Genomic DNA, 20,847 nt, shown 5'->3' on the forward strand with positions numbered 1-20,847 from the left:
CACCAGACGCTCGCCGACGAGTCCTCCTTCTGGGCCTGGCTCCAGAAGGGGACCCCGGGCTTCCTCCGGGCCGGGTATCCTCACTTCGTGTGTCGTCTTTCATGAGGTCTTGTGAAACTGTTTTAATACAGTCTGGTTGTGGAGGAGGCACACAGGTAAGAGCACTAACTAGCTACCATCATATGTAACTAAGCTTGACTTGAATTTATTAAAAGTATAATTAAGTAACAGCAACAAATCAATAGCTAAAATCATGCAAAAATGGGAATATTTGCTGGATCCACTGTTGAATTTACCACATATTGTATATTTTAGAAACCTGAAGGCATTTATTTTTATGCAAATATTATCCAAAAAACTCAATACCTTAGATTATTATTGAAAGTTTTGCTGAATAGTTTCATGTTCACTTACCTTAAGCAAGGTAAAACGTGCAGACCGGGAGCAACAGATGTAGGTTAGCCGGCTAGCTGGAGTACATAGGTTAGTCTTATATTTACTTACTGTTTACTAACTAATGCTAACATAACTGTTGGCTAGAAGTACACAGCTTAATTAACCATATTTAACAGGCCATTGTCCTCTCAGCCTGAAATATCAATCACTTCAATAAATGGTAAAACAAAAAAGGAAAGGTTCTGGCTCAATTTTGGTTTAGTTAGCTTGTTAGCTTATTGCAGCTGTGCATGTTGCTAGCGGGTTGCTAGGCCACCTCACGAGCTGCGCCAGGTGATGTAAACAAGAACACCTCCATAGACCAGACCGTCTCAGTTTGTAGACTGCTCGGTCCAGGCTCCAGCCTACGGCTGCGGTGCTGTTTCTCTATAAATCCATGCTGAATTGGACCTTCTGTTTCATTCTTCTTCTTTAATGGCGACTTCCAAACAGAGTAGACGAGAATTATCACCACCTACTGTATCACTGCAGCATTGTTCTTTGTTACTTCCGTTTCATTACAATGACTTCCGTTTCATTACAATGACTTCCGTTACAGCAAGAATCCCCCTCACACACACATAGGTGAAACACATGCACATTCCCTATTGAGAACCTTTCAGTAAAATGTTTTCAGTTGCGTGTGTGTGAGGTTAATTTTCAGTAGTGTGTGGGCGAGGTGTTCAGTAGTGAATGTGAGAGGATTTCAATAGTTAATTTTCAGTTGCGTGTGTGTGAGGCTTAATTTTTGAGAGTATTTCAGCAGTGTGTGCGCAAGGCCATATGTTTTCAGTATAGTGTGTGCGAGGTTAGTTTGAATTTTGGCCTACACAGCCCCTCGTACAACCCCCTCCCCCCCCCAAACCGGCATTGTGTTTTTAATCATTACCTAGAGACCTGGCCGGGGCTTAGTTTACAGATCGGCCCAGGTCAGATTACTGGGCTGTATGGACGACCCAAAAGAGGATCAAATCCAAAAGGAATCATGGGAAAAGAGAACTCCCAGAGCTGGAAAAGTCACAGTTGATAAAGTGAAGCTCGATTGCCATCCAGTACCTCAGATTTACTCTCATTTGTAGCCAGAATGATGAATGAGAAGGACAAACTCAAAGCCAAATCTCTGTAGAGTGTGTGTGTGTGTGTGTGTGTGTGTGTGTGTGTGTGTGTGTGTGTGTGTGTACCGCCTGATGTCAGTAAACAGTGTGTGTGTGTGTGTGTGTGTGTGTGTGTGTGTGTGTGTGTGTGTGTGAGAGATGCACAGCCCTCCCCATGGTGTGCGAGGTCGTATCTGCTGACAAACTATTAGGCTAGTTAAACACTGAACAACTTGTTCTCTTTTTTTACAATGTTTGTATTCTCCAGGATCTTGTCGTCCAGTAATGGGGTCCTGTAGTCATATGTCTTACATGTTACAGTATTGGCATGCACACACTGACTCCTATAGAGCGCTGTTGGCATATCAGGTTGTTAAATCCATATGCAATCACACTCCGAACCACTGTCAAAACACCAGACTGCCTCCACCTGTGATCCATATGCCTGAAGCTATGTCAGCTGTCCAATAAGTGCTGTTTTTATTCGCCCCTACTTAAATGGTAAGGCTGGCAATATAATTTCTGCAATATTATTTACTTTTGTTACTGCCAACAAAACAAACAGTGTGTTGGTCCATCCCTAAATACAATCTGCCTTCACTGTCAATCAGCTACAAGACCACTGGTTCCAAATGAAGATGTGAATCTTATAAACTAGCCAAGATATACATTTGTACATCATGCAATAAACATTTGCTGGAAGCTAAACCGTTTCTTGCAAACATTTCTCTGGAAATAATCCACATTTGGTGCTTTGGTGAGATTTCAGGGCAGCAGGGGGATGTAGAAGAATATATACTTTATTCATATCAGTTTTTACTCTGTTAGTATATACTATTGGTGCTATTTGTGTAATACAAACATGGCAAACATGTTTTGGCCTGTACTTGGACTCAAACCAGTGACTGGTGACCATCCAGTTCCCAAGCCAAGCCACTGAGCCACTGTGTGTGGTACAGAATAAAGTACTGCATCACCTAGTGCAGAGGGGGGGGCTTATTGAAGTGTATTTATGTGTGAAGATGGTAGGCTTTGAGCATAGACTGTATATATACATAGGAGTTCAACCTATCCCGTTTTTCTCCCATGGGACAAACTGAAAGTTCCCCTGATGGCTGGAGCCTCTTCCATTTCTTGTTATTTTCCATCTGACCCTGGTTCTCTGTTCTCGTGTCCAGATCATCTCCTACACCAAAGGCTCCATAAGCGTGGGCAGCCCCCAGTTTAAGGGCCGCGTTGGGTTCAGCTCCAGCATGCCCTCACAAAACCTGTCTCTGTACATCAACGACACGCAGGAGTCCGACTCAGGACGCTATGTCTGCCAGGTCATCATCCCCAACGACCCCGGCAGCACCGCCCAGCTCACTCTGGACGTGAAGGGTAGGACAAATCCATAATATAAATATACTTCTTACACTGAAAACTGGACCTATGTTGTGAGATGTAAGAAAGTAATCCCTGTGTGATCCTGTTCTCAGTGCCCCCGGCGGTCCCTAAGTGCTCTGTGTCGGGGAAGCCGGTGCTGAAGGGGAACGTGACCCTGAGCTGCTCCTCCAGCTCCGGGAAGCCCCTCCCTCTGTACCGCTGGAAGAAGACCAGCCCCACCTCCCAGGTCTTCTTCTCCCCCATGCTCAGTAAGTGTCACACTAACTTATTATTGAGATTTATGAACCTGCTCCTGTCGCTGCAGCTGAGCAAGGGTAGACTTCAGACATGAAGATCAAGGAGTACGTTTGGATTTTAAAGAGTGTGTGTAAAATGTTCATGTGATTAAAATGATGAATACATTCAGGTGGAATAGGCAACAGGTTTTGTTTTGATCCACTTGTTGTTTAATATATATAATATTAAAATGAGTTGGATAAAACTACCTAATAATAAATTAGATACTAAGAAAGGATATGTTTGCAGTTCAGGGGGTGTGAACAGGTGGAGTAATGGGAAGGGGCCTACACTGCTGATTGGGCTCCTTTAATCCACATGACTCAGCTTTCCAGACACACACAATGTATGCAATGTAGGAGACTGTCAGGTCCCCACAGTGCGGTGACCTGTTAAATTATAGGCGAAAATAACACATTTGAACTGCATGTAAACAAGCACTTATACCTGACTATCCATAGAACGCATTTGAACTCAGATCTCTTGAGGTGAAAGGTCAAGGGACCCCACCTCCTCTCAGGTTCAGTGCTTGACGTGCACTCTGTTTTAATTGGAAACCATTTAAAGAAGAAACCGGTGCTCAGAAAGTGGCGCTGTGTGGACACACAACATGCTTTACCTGAGCCTACAACAGCTGACAGTACCATTCAATTTTGAAGAGTTTAAGGAAAGTTAGGAACCCATTTTGTATTGTCTGTGGTTAGTTTGGATGACAAAGTAACCAACACTTAGAATTAAAGATGAACTTCCATCTAAATGGTTGTGAATAATACAGCAAAGCATCTTCATATTGTTCTAATGTGTCAAAGCCATGGATGCGTCTGCAGTGTGATTCTGTTCTGTCTGGTGTGTGCATGTGGGTTTATGTGCATGTCTTAATACACATGGAGTAATGTGTATGCAACCTGGCTGTAGTCCTCCGTGTTCTCTGCTTTGGCCAAAACAAACAGTCTGTCTTATAACTCCATATTTCAAAGGTTCTTTTTGTTGGCCACATGTAGAACTTGGGAAGCAGTGTCAGACGCGCAGTATAAGTGTCAGACGCGCAGTAAAAGTGTCAGACGCGTAGTTTTGGTTGCTCTTGCACGTTTTATTTCCAGAAAAAACAAAACAAAATACGAAAACAATATCCCCTTTTTTAACGTAAACTTAAACAGCAGATCCTAATAATCTGTCTATACTAAAACAAAGGCTGTGTGTCAATGACGGTATTGCTGCTGCCCTCCCGTCACACACCGGACCTCCAATTTAAGGTTTTAGCCCCCCCTCACCCGAGCAAAGCGCACCTCCCACTGAAACAGAAACATTTATTAATAACGGTTCCAAATAAATCAACTTAAATGCGGCTCCTACACTGCTGTTTCAGATGAGAAGACCGGCACTTTGAAGCTGAGCAACCTGAACAGCAACATGTCAGGGAAGTACGAGTGCAGCGCCAGTAACGCCGCCGGCTCCGAGAGCTGCTCCATCAACCTGGACATCGTCACCTGTACGTAGCACCCAGCACCTGATGACATTTCAAGATATATGAGTTCTTTAGCTAATGTTTGTTTACTTGTAATGTGACCATTTTAATTTGACACACTCCCTTGAGTTTAACAAAGAGAACGTTCACAAAAACAATATGAATGCTATGTAGACATAATTACTGTGTTTCCTATCATTCTTCCTGTAGCCACTAATGTGGGGATGATTGTTGGCGCCACAGTGGGCTCAGTGGTCGGCTTCATCTTCCTCCTCCTCATCTGCCTGGTTTTCCAGGTGAAGAGGCGGAGAGACAATGAGGACGACATGGCTAACGAGATCAAGTGAGTTGATGTGGCGAGCCTTTATCAGTGTCCGTGTATACATCTACAGGAGGAGTAATGTAAGGGACAAATGTGTACACTCTGTGGCTGCAGTCAAATCCTGTCCTCTGTCTTTCACTAATCACTAATCCTTAACATCAGTGAAAAATGTCATGGGGTCAAGGAAAGATGTGAAGGAGAAGTCTTCAGGACATTATCAGAATTCCTTTATTTGTCCCGCAACGGGGACATTTACAACAGCAAGAGTACAGTGCAGATTAAGTCAAAAGAGTAGACTTACATAATTATTATATGAAAAGATATGCACACGTTATTAATAATAAATAAACACATTAAGTCAAATCAAATAACAGATAAGGACCAAACTTAAGAAAAACCATCAAACTCAGTCCATATTTTGAATTCTAACTTCATTTGATGATTTCATAACAGTAATACGGGTGACGTTCATGGTTTGCCTTTCGGTTTAACATATTGTTAAAAGTTCAAAACAAACAAGAACATTATGTGTAGTGCTGAGCTAGATAAGACAATGAAGAAGCATTGAATTACTCTCCTATCATGTAGAGAAACAGCTCTTATCATGGCTGACACCAAGTGACTTCTGGGTCATGTTACTCAGTTAGGAACCCTTTTGAGACTAAAACATTATTTGACAGTAATCTGAAAGAGGAAGTTGATGTTGTGTCCTGTCCCCCCCGCAGGGAGGACGCTCAGGCTCCTAAGCGTGTGTCCTGGGCTAAGAGTGGCATGGGGTCAGATATCATCTCTAAGAACGGGACCCTGTCCTCCATCGGCTCCAGCCCCCACCACCAAGAGCCCCCCCACCACCACAACAACCACCACCACCTGCAGCAATACCCGCAGCGCCCCCCCTCAGACACCGCCTCCATCATCACGGCCACGGGCAGCATGGCCGGGTACCGCCCCTCCCGCCACCACGGCGCCTCCACCCCCACCCCCACCCACTACAGCTACAACAACAACAGCACCCTACCGCGGGGGGGGGCCCTCCCCTCGGAGGCCAGCATCAACGGCAGCTCCCTCCCCAGGCCAGAGCGCTACGGCCAGCTGCCCCAGGCCCAAGTGCTCCCGCAGACCTACAGCCAGCCTCAGCACCTCCTGGCTGCCCCCGCACCCCCACCGCTGCCCACATCCACGGTCACTGCCTCCAACATCGCCCGCATGGGAGGGGTGCCCATCATGGTGCCTGCACAGAACCAGGCCGGATCTCTGGTGTAAACCTGCAGCGCTGACACAAACTGTCCTGCCCCCCCCCACACACTGTGGAGAGGGTCAGCTGCAGATATGTTGAAGGGGAACTCTACACCTAGCGTTAGCAGGAACACAGGATGGAGAGCTCCACTCCACTTCCTGCTTGACTGTCAGACACAAATTGTTTTACTTATACGTTAGTCTTTTATATTCTTTATGTACCGTATACATTTCAAACTGTATACTGTAGAAATTATTTTCATACATTTGTCAAGTATCCACTTTTCTACTTTATCAATGCATATCTAACATTTCATTTGTTTCTTTGTTTCATATTTTTCAAACGTTGTATTTTTTCCCCTGCCACACAAGAATGAAGCACATGGATAATGACCGGGTGGGGGGGTCTCACAGATGAATATAAAATAATGAAGAAGAGGGCTAAGCAGGTCAGCTGTGTCCATTATCTTCATATGAACACAACCTAAAGAAGGGACTGTCAAGACACAATAGATGTTAGCACAATATATCAGAGTGAATGTCCGAGTCAGGGACGGGCTAGGTGTACAACATGAAGATGTGTATTAATGAGTGTGTTGCTGCAGCAGCAGGACGTTATACATGATACAAGTTTGGCATTGCAAAAATATTTGTAATCCTTTTTTTGGCTTTACTTCTGTCGGTGGTTCAGATTATAAAATGCTTTCAGACTGAATTCTTTAAACACAGATTAGCAAAAGCCTCTTAGAATATTGAGCAGTATTTAGAAATGCAGTTTGGTGACTTTGCTGAAACACGAGTCCAAACTTTGAATAATTTAAAGTTGCCTGCTAAATTGAAATTGTAAATATGATATTTATTTTCTTACAGCATAGCATAGTGTTGGCCTGTATAGGAAATATAACACAGGTCCCATGTCTGCCTGCAACACTGGATACCGAACCAAAGATGAACAGGATGGGACGCTTCATTATTACATGTTTCTCTCTTTTCTTTCTAATTCAGGTCAGTTGGAAAAAAACGAATTTGTTTCCAAGTTACAGTAACAGGAAGTGACACAAGTCTTTCCAAATCAAGATCACTATTGTCCACGTGTTGTTCCGGAAGGTGCCTAAATAGTGCTCTGATACTGTTTCCTTTCATGAGAAACACCTCCTTTAAGTTTTGGGCTTTAAAGCAACTTCCGGAATATGATCAAATAAATGCCGGCTTAATACTGCTAAAGCTAGTTTCCATTTCAAATAAGAAATATTGTTTCCATCTGTAGCTCATTAACACACTACATGACACAGAGGCACTGTGCTCAGTGAGTGATCATTAAGATTATGAACTTATTATAAATGTTAGCTTTTAAATGTATACTATATTTATGCAGAGTCAGTATAAATCAAAATGGCTAAAGTCTTAATAATAAATAATGCGAAAAATCAATACATCTGTCTAAGACTTAAAAAAGTGTTAATTATGTTTTTTTTCTCTCCACCTTGAAGTCACAAAAATGCCTATTGCGATATAATTTGAATTATTTAAAGAAAGGAAAAACAGATATGTGTATAATGATCATACTATCCATTGTGCTGTGTTGTCATTACACTGGAGCATGTGTGAGCAGAGGATGTACGTGATGATGTTGAAGAGTCACATCATGTGTTTCACTGAAGCCTGACGGGTCAGTGAGCTGCCAGGAAGCTTCGGAAGTTATTGTTTTTTGTATTGTTTTTACTACATTAAAGCCAAATGACAAGAGTTCATGTGGGAAGTGGTAAGGAAATCATTTATATAGCTACATTGTTGTGAATGGCAGTGTACATTATGAACATAAAAATGTATTCAAGACAAGCCTTTATTTTGATACAGTGATGTATAAGAGCACAGAGCTCGCTGTCAGTGAGTTCCATCATGATGGATTGTTCTGGAGGCCAGACGCTCGTCATGTAGGCAGTAGGCCTGACCTGTGGACCTCCATGTACAGTGTGCACTTGTATACTCCATATTTATGTTTATGGAAAAGCTTTGTAAAACATTTTCAATTAAAAGAGAAATGATCACTTGTGTGTGTGTGTGTGTGTGTGTGTGTGTGTGTGTGTGTGTGTGTGTGTGTGTAGTAGTTAGTAGTAGTAGTAGTAGTAGTAGTAGTAGTAGTAGTAGTAGTAGTAGTAGTAGTAGTAGTAGTAGTAGTAGTGTAGTAGTAGTACGTAGTAGTAGTAGTACGTAGTACGTACGTAGTAGTAGTAGTAGTAGTAGTAGTACGTAGTAGTAGTAGTAGTAGTAGTGTGTAGTAGTGTGTGTGTAGTAGTAGTAGTAGTAGTAGTNAGCCAACGTTTAAAAACTCTTTGTATCGTCTTTTTGCCATCATGTACGATCGGGATTAATCAATAGACAATAAACAGATGCGTTAGAGCTGATACAAATACAATCTTTTATTTTTAGTTTATTTGTATTTAGAAAATTAAATCATTCAATATACAATGCTATATTGCATAATTTCCTTTTCAAAATAAAAAATAAAATACAAAAATTATAAAAAAATTAGTATTTGCAACGCAGCCATCAGCTCTGACGCTGTGTATGTAGCAATGCATTTAACTGGCGACCCAATCAAAACGGGTCCGGTCGCAACCCTGAGTTTTGGAAAGGCTGGCTTAGACAATTCAAGCTTTCCACAAGGCATTTACCGCCAGGCTTCTATTGTAAAGCAGCCAGATTTAAATGCGTATTTATAAATAATAATTTCTTAATGTTGCAGTGCCAAATGTCTGTGTGCTGATAAGATAACATTTGCGGTTTATACTTGTGTGTGTGTGTGTGTGTGTGTGTGTGTGTGTGTGTGTGTGTGTGTGTGTGTATGAGTGTATTGTAGCCATATGATTCCACTGGCATACGAGAGCATTACATTCATCTTCTCAGCAGAAACAGTCACATTTAATAACTGCTGTCTGCATCTGCCCTCTACTGGCCATAGTAAGCCAGTACAGGGTAAAACCTATTTCCACTACCACCTTTCAGAGATGTGTATATCTGACTATAACATTTATTTCCTAATATACATTATAATGGATCTAGAAGTAAAAAAATAAGCCTTTAGAAGCATTTGAATGGACTTAATAGCTTTCACAATCCCGGAGGTCATCCTGAGATATAATGTGGGACTTTTTTTGCAATACAGTGCAATAATCACTTTGTTATAAATGTCCCAACATTTTTAGCCATAGCTTTGTACATATTTTCTTCAACTAATCCTTTATTTTCTATATTTGATAAGTGAGCTTATTATTTATGATGGCATGCCTTTTATTCCCTGTTATCCCACTGTTTGCTGTAACACTGTATTTCCCCGCTGCTAATAAAGGAACTCCGATTCTGCCACCAGGGACTAGCACAGTCCCTCTATCAGCGACACAAGAAGCCAAAAGAAAGACCCTTATGCTAAAGTACACATACATTTCAAACTCAACCCTTTCTCTGCATATTGTTGTCTTAAGGCAACAGACACACATTGTAACATTTTAAGTCTTGTTTCAAGCAGAGACACAAGTAACAAACTGCCAGAGAAGGTTAAACAAATCTGATAATTGAACAACTTTAAATCAAGATTAAAATAGACAAGCATTCAAATCATCCTTTAAGAAGCATCATTGATGGTTTAAATATATCTATATATTTGTATTAAACACTCCAACACTATGATTTTTGTTTTGTTTCTTCAAGTGCAATTGGTTACTGATAAGAGATGTTTTATGATGATAACCCTGACCTGATGGAGTTGTGGTTCTCTCCTGCACAGAGCAGTGACAGATCCACCAATCACAATTGAGAGGAAGTTCTGCAGCATTTTTTGCAAGTGTGTGCTGAAAGTTAGAAATACTGGGACCCATGAAGACAATGTATTTTGTATTCAAACGTACAGAAAATATGGTAAATGTGAAGCATCCAGTTCACACACTGAGAATGGACTTCACTGACAGTGAGGTCCATTCCACACCAACTCTGCTTTTGGGGTTTTCCCTCTCTTGTAGTGTGTTATAGGTTTTAGTGCATGTAAATAGTCTGCAAAGGCTAAAACCCTGTTCTCTTCAGAGGCAGTTTCTCTCCCATAAAAACACCCTTTGTGCTGTAGAGATATCCCGGGGCTCATCAGAATTGACATGTTACCTAAACTCTGAGGGTAAAGACAGAAAGACAGATGCAGTCAAAGCTAGGGTAGAATGTTTATTAGAATTAGCGATTAGCGATGTAACATTCACCTACATGGCACAAAGGAAGTCATACATGTGCTAATATGCAAATATGCACACCTTTATTGAAATGAGCTCATCACATCAGGGGATGATATATCAACAAAAAAATACGCCTCCACTTATCCTGAACAGGGTGAAATGACACGGTAAATAAAAGTCAAAAGTCAACAACAGAGTTTATATAAAAAAATTGAAAAAATGTAAAGTAATTGAAAAAGAGTCATAAGAGCATATTAGGTGAACTAAAAAGAAAAAAGCTTTAATATGCACTGCACCCGTAATAGTCGCGTGTCTCCTCTCATCCACATGGAGCTACAGTACTAAGTTGGCAGAAAAGGTGCATGGCTTTTATATTCAAATGAATGTTCAAATAGGGTGTATCATGTATGGCATTTCATTTATTTGACAGTATGGTCCTGATGAGTCAATGAGAACAGGCAACAGAACTCAGTGGGAAAGAGCTCAGTTTGAACACATGTTTAAACATTTGGCAACATTGAGATTATGTTAGAGGAAACAAAGAGACTGTAGAGAATAGAAATAAAAAAAGAAAGTCAAAATAACGTTGTATCCCTGTAGCGAAGTGGTGTTGTGATATTAATAGCATGTCATGCTCTTTTGGTGAAGTCCTTTACAGTTGTAAACTACTTGTTGGGGGGGGGGGAAGGTGAGCTCAGCGAAAGGCAGTAATCAGAGTCGAGGTGAACACAATGATGTCGATGATGAGGATCCATGATTGATAATGGTAAAGATGGGAGGTCATGCAGCGGGGGCCAGAGGCAGGGAGGGGTGGAAAGCCCTCAGGAAGAAGTCTCCGTCACAATGTGGCCCCTGGCCTCCAGAGTTTTAGGTGGGACACAAGACTGGAGAGGAAACAGCATAACAGTGATGAGTCACTACAGGAGGATATATAACACATTATTGTAGTGATTATTGTAGTATAATGAGAAATAAGACAATACTCCAATCAGAGAACATACTCTAATTTCACTGTTGTGATTGTATTTCCTTTGTGCAGGTCTACTGTGGTAAGGGTTCCAGTCAATAGAATAATGTACTAAATGTACGTTGTTTCCTTACCTTTCAGTATGTAGTCAGTTAGCAATGTAGGCACCTTCTCACTGTCGTCCTTCATGGCATAGAGAACTAGGTGGGGAAATAAAGTGTTTTAACTCTGGGAACACTCTTTTTACCCGCTGGTAGATTTGTATTTGCCTTTGTGTTCTGGGCTATTCTTACTTTTTGTGAGCATCTGCAGGTCTTCAACAGTTGGAGGGGTGCCTTTCTTCTCATATGGAATAACTGTGTTTAGATACTGGAACAGGGACGTTCAATGATCAGGGTTAACACAGCACTTTACCGGAAAAGCAATAGCTCCACATTTTGGGAAATATGCTAATTGTCTCTCTTGCCATGATTTAGGTGAAAGTATTAAATCCACTCTGATGTTAATATATGAATATAAAGCTGAAGTCAGGAGATGAAAATGTCCCCTCTGTGGGAAGAATAAAGGTATTCTGATTCTGATGGTTCAGTTAACGAAGAATTTGAAAAAGAAGGACACATTTAGCCTGGCTCTGTCCATTATGAGTGTGTTACAGGTTCATCTAATGCTAATTTTTAACCATTATCTTTAGTGTCTGGTGTATAATATTTAATTGTGTAATTACAACATCATAAATGCAGCACAAATGCTCTATAAATGGTTTGATTTAACCTAAAACTTTTGAACTCTGTCTTTACCTGTTTCTCATTTCCTGTGCTTCCAAATGTCTGTCTGATGCCGGTCTGCAGGATGTTAGACAGTCCCTCCATGCTGAAACGCTGTGGGCGACACACACACACACACACACACACACACACACACACACACACACACACACACACACACACACACACACACACACACACACACACACACACACACACACACACACACACACACACACACACACACACACACACACACACACACACACACACACACACACACACAACAAAATATACATTATTAAAGGCTGCTGATCATAGCTTTCTTGAACAAGTTGAGAGTCTGATCAAGAGTATTTTTTGTCGGAATCCAGTACAGGATCATGACATCACAGTACTAAAAGCTTTATTGTTTATATTGCATCTGCATCAGTAAGACATGTGTCCATTAATATTCCTTCGGTGATGCAGCCTCAGGTACCCTGCAGTCAGCACATTAAAGCTGCCGCATGGAGAGGAAATGCATTAGGTTGTTTTTCTGTTCCTGGACAGACTGGACTTTTACTGTATGAGAACACTGCTCTCTTTAGGAGCTTTAAGACACTTAACAGGCTAATGGACCTGAGATCCATTATGCCAAAAGTCAATGAGAAGTAAGAGGGAGAGCTTTCAAGCATTGTGCATTTAAAAAAATTCTAATTGACTTAACTTAATGAAAACTGCAGAATAATGCGCAAAAAACCTTTTCTGAGATAATCCGGGAACATTATCTCTGGTGTAGGGACAGTAATGGGAGAACAAGTTTGCATAAGGTGTGTAAAAGGGCATTCCCACAGACTCATATAGTGTGAATAATTCAGGGTATTTAAGGGCATGTGTCTCACCTTGACAGGCATGCTCCCGGTCTTCTCTGTGTTGGCTGTGGGGGCTGTGTTCCCTCCGGTCACAGGGGGCGTCCCCCCCCCCTGCAGGCTCAGGGTCTTGTCCCGGCGTCTGCGCTTGCTGCTGTCCCGCTGCTCCCTCTGCCTGTTCTGCACCTCCATCAGGGCCGTGATGAACGTGTTCTTCACCTCCTTCTCAAAGTCCAGCTCCTCGCGCCGGGCCAGCTGGCCGACCAGCTCCTCGGAGAACTCTCTGATGGTGGCCTCCACCCGCTGCAGCAGCTCCACCAGCCCCGAGCTGGGCATCAGAGTCAGGCCTGCAGGGGAGAGTTGGGTTTTACTTTGTGCAGCTGTACCCAGCGGATCAGAGATAATGCTAAAATATGATCTAAATAAGGAGTGCTGGATTCAACGATATGTTTACTGCAACACCATTTGGTCTCTCTGACACTAGCATTATCATTAATTTACTTAACTGTGTTCATCTTTTGACTCTTTCAGGGTAGTGGTTCTCAACTTAATGTTATTAGTAACCAACTTCCAACAGAAAGGATTTTTGACGCATATTGAACGTTTATGAATTTAATTTAGGGCAGTTCGATCACAGAGTGATATCACCTCTGTAGATTATTCAGAGGATATACTTAATAAGATTTATAGGGTTCCATAGGGGAGATTTTGAGAAAAATAAGCAACCATTTAAATTAATCTCATGACCACTTGGAGGATCCCAATCCCCAGGTTGAGAAACACTGACATTGCGAGGTGAAGACAATTGGATCAAAAGCTAAATCCTCACATAAGCAACAGGTTCAAACCCATCATTTACATTTAACACTAACAATTCATTTATTCTGAAAGGAGATAACCATGTGGATTACTTAATCAAAACTTGTTATTTAACGGTGTCCTGGTGACACACATCTCTCCAACCTCTTTGCAAAAAGTAAACATGTTGTTACATTAAATGGATATATATTGCAACTTGTGCTTGCTTGTTTGTCATTTAGTGGGAGTGCTGACACAGCTGTTATGCTACACACGAAATTCTTTATTATCCCCCCGGGTTATTTTGCACCTCTTCTCCTCCCACATTGAACATCGCAGAAACTCTGTTCAAACATCAAAACGCTCAGGAATCGATAACTATTACTTTTATCATTCATAACTTACATAATTCCAGAGATACATCCCATAATTCATCACATTATTTATATGGAAGTCAATGGAGAAACTCTTCAGACTTGAACAATCTTCATGCAACTTCAACTGCTAACTGCTCCTTTCACTCAGAAACCTCTTTCCAACTTTAAAATGTTACACATCTTTCTCACATTATTCGTGTAACGCAACTTTTAAATCTGATTCTGACTTTTAGAGATATTAAACATTGTTCAGACCTTGGTAAAGAGGCCTTCTTCAGATTTTAGAGTGCGTGATGTGATGACAGATTTAATTTTGCCTTCATATTTTCTTTTAAACCTGCCATAATTCCCAAACCCTACATTCCTGAGACATAATTATTCATGACAAACGTAGTAAAACATCTCGTAGCTTGAAAGATAAAAAGAAATTAAGCAAAAAATAATTAAACAAAATGCCTCTTGAGGGCATGAAGTGACAAAAACTTTCAACATGTCTCCATTAAACTCCATTGTAAGTTCAGCCTCATCTTTCCCCACCACAGCAGCCGCACAACTTTAGTTAATCTGCCAAAAAGGCCACATTATTAACCCAAAAGTACACAACAAGTACACTTCAGATACTGAAGTTCCTTGACATGCTTCACGTTTTGAAATGTCACCGATATCTGTTACGGTTCTTCCACAAAACGCTCACATGTAAGAGGTTTATCTCTCATTCAGAACAATGGAAACCTTTGATCTCTGGACACGTCGTTAGCTCAAATATAAACACCTGTGTCATGGAAGACGATGATGTCATCGCTCCAACTGACATGCTCAGAGCAGCAGACTTCAGATAAAGGTTAATGGTCCTGCCCTCAACAGCTCTACGTCAATTATGGGGTGTCATCATATGCCGTTTCCCTCGCCATAAAACACGATATTGCTATAACTCCTATACCATTTTCAAAAACTGCTCAAACTTCACATGTGTGCCAACAGTACAGATGTGAAGACATCTACGGGTCAGTTTTGAGATTTCTTCAAATTCCGTTACCATGGCAACACAATACTCGCCATGAAACACGGTTTTCTCATAACTTCAGTGAAAATGCTCCAAACGGCCCAAAACTTCACAGGTTTGGTAACGATGCAGCCATCAACACATCTAAGCGTATTATGGGATGTCATCAAATGCCGTTGGCATGGCGTCAGATCATTCACCATCAAGTTAGTTCAAAAGTTTGCAGTTCAAATATTCTGCTGCTTTTCCAAGCCTTTTTACTTTCTTTTCTTCTCTCATCACACATTCAAGCCCCCAGTGTTCATGTATCATTTCAATCTAAATTCTTCACTTTCTTCTTACACATTACATTTCAGCATAGCAGTTTAGCGTCAGCTTTTCAGCAGAAAGCATTCCGACTAACAATTTTTTCAGGAATTGCATTCTCTAGTTGATCATGTTGTCCATTGTGATATCTATAATGTCCAGGGAGGCAAGAAGGGGGGAATAGGGAGGTTGTCTATGGTATTTGATTGAAGTTGAACGACATGCTTCACAGGCACTCACCTGTGTATGGTGTATTACCATTTGAAAGACTGCTTTACTGTAAGAAAACGTACCTTCGTAGGAGCAGTTGTTGTTGGAGGCCAGGGACAGCTGCCGGATCTCCTCCAGCAGGGAGGGGCTGGTACTGGAGGAGCAGCGGCTGCTCTCCTCCTCATCCTCCTCCTCCTCAGTTTCAACAGGATCTGGAGAGTTCTCCATCATCTCATCTATCTCCTCAATGACCTTAAAGAGAGGATATGGCAGGATGCAGGGAGACAATATATGGATCAAAATGTGAATAGCACATCTAGCAGTTCAAATAGTCCAAACAGTTCCTCAGGGACCTGTTCTTGGTCCTTCACTTTCTTTCTTTATGCTGTTCACACCCAAAGACTTGTTCCAGGATTGCAGGGATGATATCATTGATTTCATGCTTGATGGGCAAACCCCTGTTTTACACCCTGATTTATTTGTCATATTATCAAAAACCGGACACTGAGAAAGGGCTGTTTGTTATTTAACACACACAAACACACTCCCACACACCTGATCAGCTGTGATAAGAGGCTCTTCATTCAGACAGTTGGCGTTGTCATTCTTCTCATTCATCTCCTCCTCCTCTTTTTCGTGGATCTGCAGAAAGGGAGACAAAGCATGAGAGCAACAAACAAACAGATGGGACAGTACAGTGTGTCTTCGTGATGTATGAGAGACAAAGCGCTAAATCCACAATCATTTCTTAAAATAACTTTGTCTGGCATGGTGGAGATCAGTCACAGAAAGTCTTATGGTTAAATATTTGATAGGTTTTACATTATTTAGTGTCACCTTTTATTAAGCAATATACTCCACTACTGTATGTTCCATTTTCAACTCTGAAATGTGGTTCAGACGGAAACTCCCAAACAGCTGAACTAAAGTCTGGAAGCAGCTGAACTGGAGCACTATGCTGCACTTCCACTACCCTCCTCTCTCTCTGGGGCAGGAACTTCAGTCTGGCCTTGACCAGCCCAAACATGGCCCAGACTGCTAAGTGCCTGCTGTCCAGCTGTATAAGGCCATTAAGGAGAGAGAGAAAGAGGGGGGCTCTGCTGAATGGCAGCACAGTCAAGGTTGGCCAGGCATGTCTTCAAGTGTCAGCATAAGAATAAGCCTCAGAAAGAAAGTGTCAGGATGATGTTAGCTGCTCAGCTGGACCTTTCAGACCAAAACATAACAATCAAAAACTGATTTTACCCAACAGCTAAATTGGGCAGACTATTTTCACAGATCTTAACCAAATATAAGGGCGTGGAGTGATTCATACCTCCTGGTCCGACAGATTGCCGTTGAGTCCCTCAGAGTCGTTGCCGTCCCAGGTGGAGATGTAGTTGTCGGTTAGAGCATCCCACACACTGCAAAACAGCACACACACATGCACTCATGTAACCAAGGTAAAGTACCACAGAGACATGTAAAACAGCATCAGGCTACAGTTTTCTTCAGTGTTGTTTCCTCTCCCTGGTTGTAAGGAGGTCTCCAGCAGCCTGCAACTTAGTCAATATGTCAATATGGTAAGTCAATGATGGAGGTCAATACACAGAGCTGGAGGCTGCAGAGAAACAATGCACAACAGAAAACAGCTTACTACTCATTAAAAGGTATCCTTCGCAGAGATTTAGATAAAGCTTCTCACATCATGGTGGAGGTCTCTGCCTGCAGCCGTGGGCCAGCATCTGTCTGAGCGGGACCACAGAGAGCAGAGAGAGGGTCTTTGTGTTCCTCCTCCTCCTCCTCCTCCTCCTCAGAGGCTGGCTCAGGCCTGCTGCCCCGGCACTGCCTCCACAAGGCACACTGGACACCATTCAGCTGACCGCTTACCTCACCACCCGCACGATGACATTATTGTGTGCACATAAACAATGTTGTGCTGGCATTGTTCAATGTTTTACTGATGTAAATTAACAGCATGAACCATTTTTCATTGCCAATCAAACATTGAGGACTGTCTGCTGTCAGAGAGAGGACTTCTTACTTTTGATTGTGTTATTACTCTGTTAAGAAGGATGAAATACTGCTATGAAATACATTTGAACTCAAAATGCTGCTAAACAGAATATTTGTTTCGCAGAATAAAAACCACACTGAAAAAACGTAACCGTTGACTTTAATTAAATGTATTAGGTCAACACATTTAGCATAACTGTATTAGGTTAGTTGAACCTAAAATGTAGAAAACTAATCGTCATTGTTGCTAACATTAACAAAGTAGCTGCAGCCCAAAATAATGGAATAACCTCTTAAAAAAAACCTCACCTCTCCTAAAGTAATGTAGTAGAATGAAACAATTTTTTGGGAAAAAGTCAGGTGAGCTGTTCCCGAGGTTTCTAGCCTTATGCTAAGCTAACCTTGCTAACTTTGTAACAATAATAAAATGTTCCCATTTGTCGTTGAATTAAACGGAACACTTAAAAGTAAATGGAATTGAATCAGCAATCAGCACACTACAAACCATTACATGTCGGCTCGTACCACGTGCATAATAGAGGGGCGGGGGGCATCTGGCTAGCAGGAACAAGAACTCCATGTCATAGAGCTGTCCTACTCATGGGTCCTGCTGTGTTAGTTGGCCTGCAGCCATGACATAAATCATTCTTCTCGTTCTCAGTCAGCTACAAAATGTGCGACAGTCTGTTTTCAAACAAACAGCAGAATGACATAATTTCTGTGAGGGCACAACTTAAAGATACCCTTTAAATCAGACCACCTGCCAATGGAGAGAGATCATTGTCCAGTATGCCATAACACAACTTAATGTCAGAGTTATGAACATAACAAGTGCTTTAGTTTCTAGTGATAGATGCTTGAGGTGATTTGAAATGGCCTCATGTATCTTGCAAAATGGTTATGGAAGGGGCGGGACTATTAGGAAAAACCCCAGAGCAGGATGGAACGGATGTTATGTTATTATATCTGTAAGAGTCCTCGGCCACAACAAATCAGTTTAAAGCACAATCATCATAACGTGCAGATTGATCACATCCACCCACAGCCATGTGCATCTGTCAGTGATCAGTAAATGCAGACCTATTTTATCAGGGCAATTTAATAGTGCTTGTTAGATCATGTGATTCCTCTCCAAAGCTCTTCTCTACACCTACAGGCAGGCTATTTGTAGTTTGATTCATATCCACACAGTGTGAGGACCTGTGTGTTTCCGCCTGGCCGCCCGCATCTGAAGGAGGAGGGTCTCCAGTCAGCTGGTCTGCAGTCAGCTGGTCTGCAGTCAGCTGGTGTGCAGAGACAGACACAGAGTGGGAGCTAACTGAGGCGTGCCCCATGCACAGTGAATAATTCAGACTATGGCCCCCGGACCCGGTGCTGCTGACTCACTGGACCTGCTGAGACTCTGTTTTTGCCCTGAAAGTGTGTTGTATATAATAATGGCAACATGATGACTGTAATTCATAATGACTGAGTGTAATTAGCATGATGAACTGGAGGAACTGGCTGTCATATTTTACTTTGTCATGACTCATTACAGTATTAATAATAAATAATAATAATAATAATAATAGATATATTTTGTTAGCGCTTTTACAGGTGCTCAAAGAAGCTTTACAGATATACTGAAAAGAAAAGAAAAGAACAACAAATACATATATATAGTTAAAGTCAAATGAAAAACAAGCAATACAAAAACAATCACACATTAAAAGCCAGATTGAAGAGATAGATAGATAGATAGATAGATCTTTAATTTTGTCATTGTACAGGTACAACGAAATTACAATAAACTCAAGGTGCCAACACGCAACAACAAGACAAGAGGTGAGTTTTTGTACGTTTTTTGAAGGTGCTGAGGTCGGTGCAGTCTCTGATGGGTTGTGGGAGTGAGTTCCAGAGGGAGGGGGCAGCGAGGGAGAAGGCTCTGTCCCCACAGGTCCGGTGATTGATGCGGGTGGGGATGGATAGGAGGTTGGCTTCTGATGAGCGGAGGCAGCGGGAAGGGGTGTGGTGGTGCAGCAGGTCTGTGAGGTAGGGGAGCCTGGTTGTTGAGGGCTTTGTGAGTAATCAGGAGGACTTTGAAGTCGATTATTTGACGGACGGAGAGCCAGTGGAGGTTCTGGAGGACGGGAGTGATGTGGTCTCGGGAGCGGGTGTGGGTGAGGAGGCAGGCAGTGTTCTGAGTTCTGGATATGTTGGAGTTTATTGAGGAGGTTGGATGGTATGCCGTAGAGTAGGGGTGCCCAACCAGTCGATCGACTGGTCGATCGCGGGGAGATTCCCAGTCGATTGCGAGATGTGTCTAAAAATAGAACAACAATATTCTGTTTTATCGTTAATGTCCTATAACATAATCTTCCTTTGCCAGAATAATGCACTTGAACGCATCAAAGCTTTGTGATTGGCGTGACCCCATGTGTCGGGGCGTGGCTGGTGGGCAGTGGCACTAGTTAGCTGATGTTGTCCTTGTCAACCAACAGGAGTGACAGTCCGCACACACACAAGACCACAATACACTACATGCACTCGGACCAGTGACGTACTTCCGGCTCCGTGTTATTGCGGCTCGTCTGCTTCCGGTCCCTGCCGTTTGCCGTAGAGCGTCTGGTTTCAAAATGAGTGTACGGAAAAAAATATTTAAAACGGAGCATATGCAAAGGCAAACTTAGGAAATACTCCGAACATGATGTGTCCCACTGTGTGTTCCAGCGTCGGCGAATGTAATGCCTGTTTTGAGTTTACATGGCTTTCCAACCCAACTCAACCTAAAGAAGACAGTGGCTTGTAAATATCGCCGGAGAACTTCAGCATCACTTCTCACTCCAAGGTCTGTAGCAGACACTTTGCCCCGATCAGCTAATAAATCCAACGACACTTGATGGTCGAAGGAGGCTCTTAAAGATGCCTTACCCCCCCCCACCCTTGCCCCCGCCCCCCCCCCCTCTCTATTTGGACTGGTAAGATCTCGGCAGACTGGCAACTTTAAAAAGCAGCTCTATGGTTCAAAAGAAGGTTGGGCAGCCCCTGCCGTAGAGGATGCTTATTGCAGTAGTCGAGTCGTGAAGTGATGAATGCATGAATCAGGGTTTCAGCAAGCAGAGGAGGAGAGTGATGGGCGGAGACGGGCAAATGTTTTTGAGGTGGA

At 42.2% G+C, this 20,847-nt stretch overlaps 2 protein-coding genes across 2 annotated transcripts in view; one reads left to right on the forward strand and one right to left on the reverse strand.

The window, feature by feature from the left end:
* Positions 1-7,963, forward strand: part of esama (endothelial cell adhesion molecule a) — an 11,823-nt gene extending 3,860 nt beyond the window's left edge. Inside the window, exons 2-6 of the mRNA XM_010777801.1 lie at positions 2,708-2,909; positions 3,008-3,163; positions 4,558-4,680; positions 4,867-4,999; positions 5,704-7,963. Of these exons, the coding sequence (XP_010776103.1) occupies positions 2,708-2,909; positions 3,008-3,163; positions 4,558-4,680; positions 4,867-4,999; positions 5,704-6,241 (1,152 nt within the window). The 3' untranslated portion in view covers positions 6,242-7,963. The remainder of the gene's footprint in view (positions 1-2,707; positions 2,910-3,007; positions 3,164-4,557; positions 4,681-4,866; positions 5,000-5,703) is intronic.
* Positions 7,964-10,410: 2,447 nt separating this feature from the next.
* Positions 10,411-20,847, reverse strand: part of fez1 (fasciculation and elongation protein zeta 1 (zygin I)) — a 43,168-nt gene continuing 32,731 nt past the window's right edge. The window contains exons 3-10 of the mRNA XM_010777803.1: positions 17,023-17,110; positions 16,263-16,349; positions 15,791-15,959; positions 13,047-13,360; positions 12,196-12,276; positions 11,692-11,767; positions 11,533-11,598; positions 10,411-11,315 (exon numbers count right to left, since the gene is read on the reverse strand). Coding sequence (XP_010776105.1) covers positions 11,299-11,315; positions 11,533-11,598; positions 11,692-11,767; positions 12,196-12,276; positions 13,047-13,360; positions 15,791-15,959; positions 16,263-16,349; positions 17,023-17,110 — 898 coding nt within the window. The 3' untranslated portion in view covers positions 10,411-11,298. The remainder of the gene's footprint in view (positions 11,316-11,532; positions 11,599-11,691; positions 11,768-12,195; positions 12,277-13,046; positions 13,361-15,790; positions 15,960-16,262; positions 16,350-17,022; positions 17,111-20,847) is intronic.

This window comes from Notothenia coriiceps, unplaced genomic scaffold, assembly GCF_000735185.1.
Source record: "Notothenia coriiceps isolate Sejong01 unplaced genomic scaffold, NC01 NC01_scaffold00018641, whole genome shotgun sequence".
Taxonomy (NCBI): domain Eukaryota; kingdom Metazoa; phylum Chordata; class Actinopteri; order Perciformes; family Nototheniidae; genus Notothenia; species Notothenia coriiceps.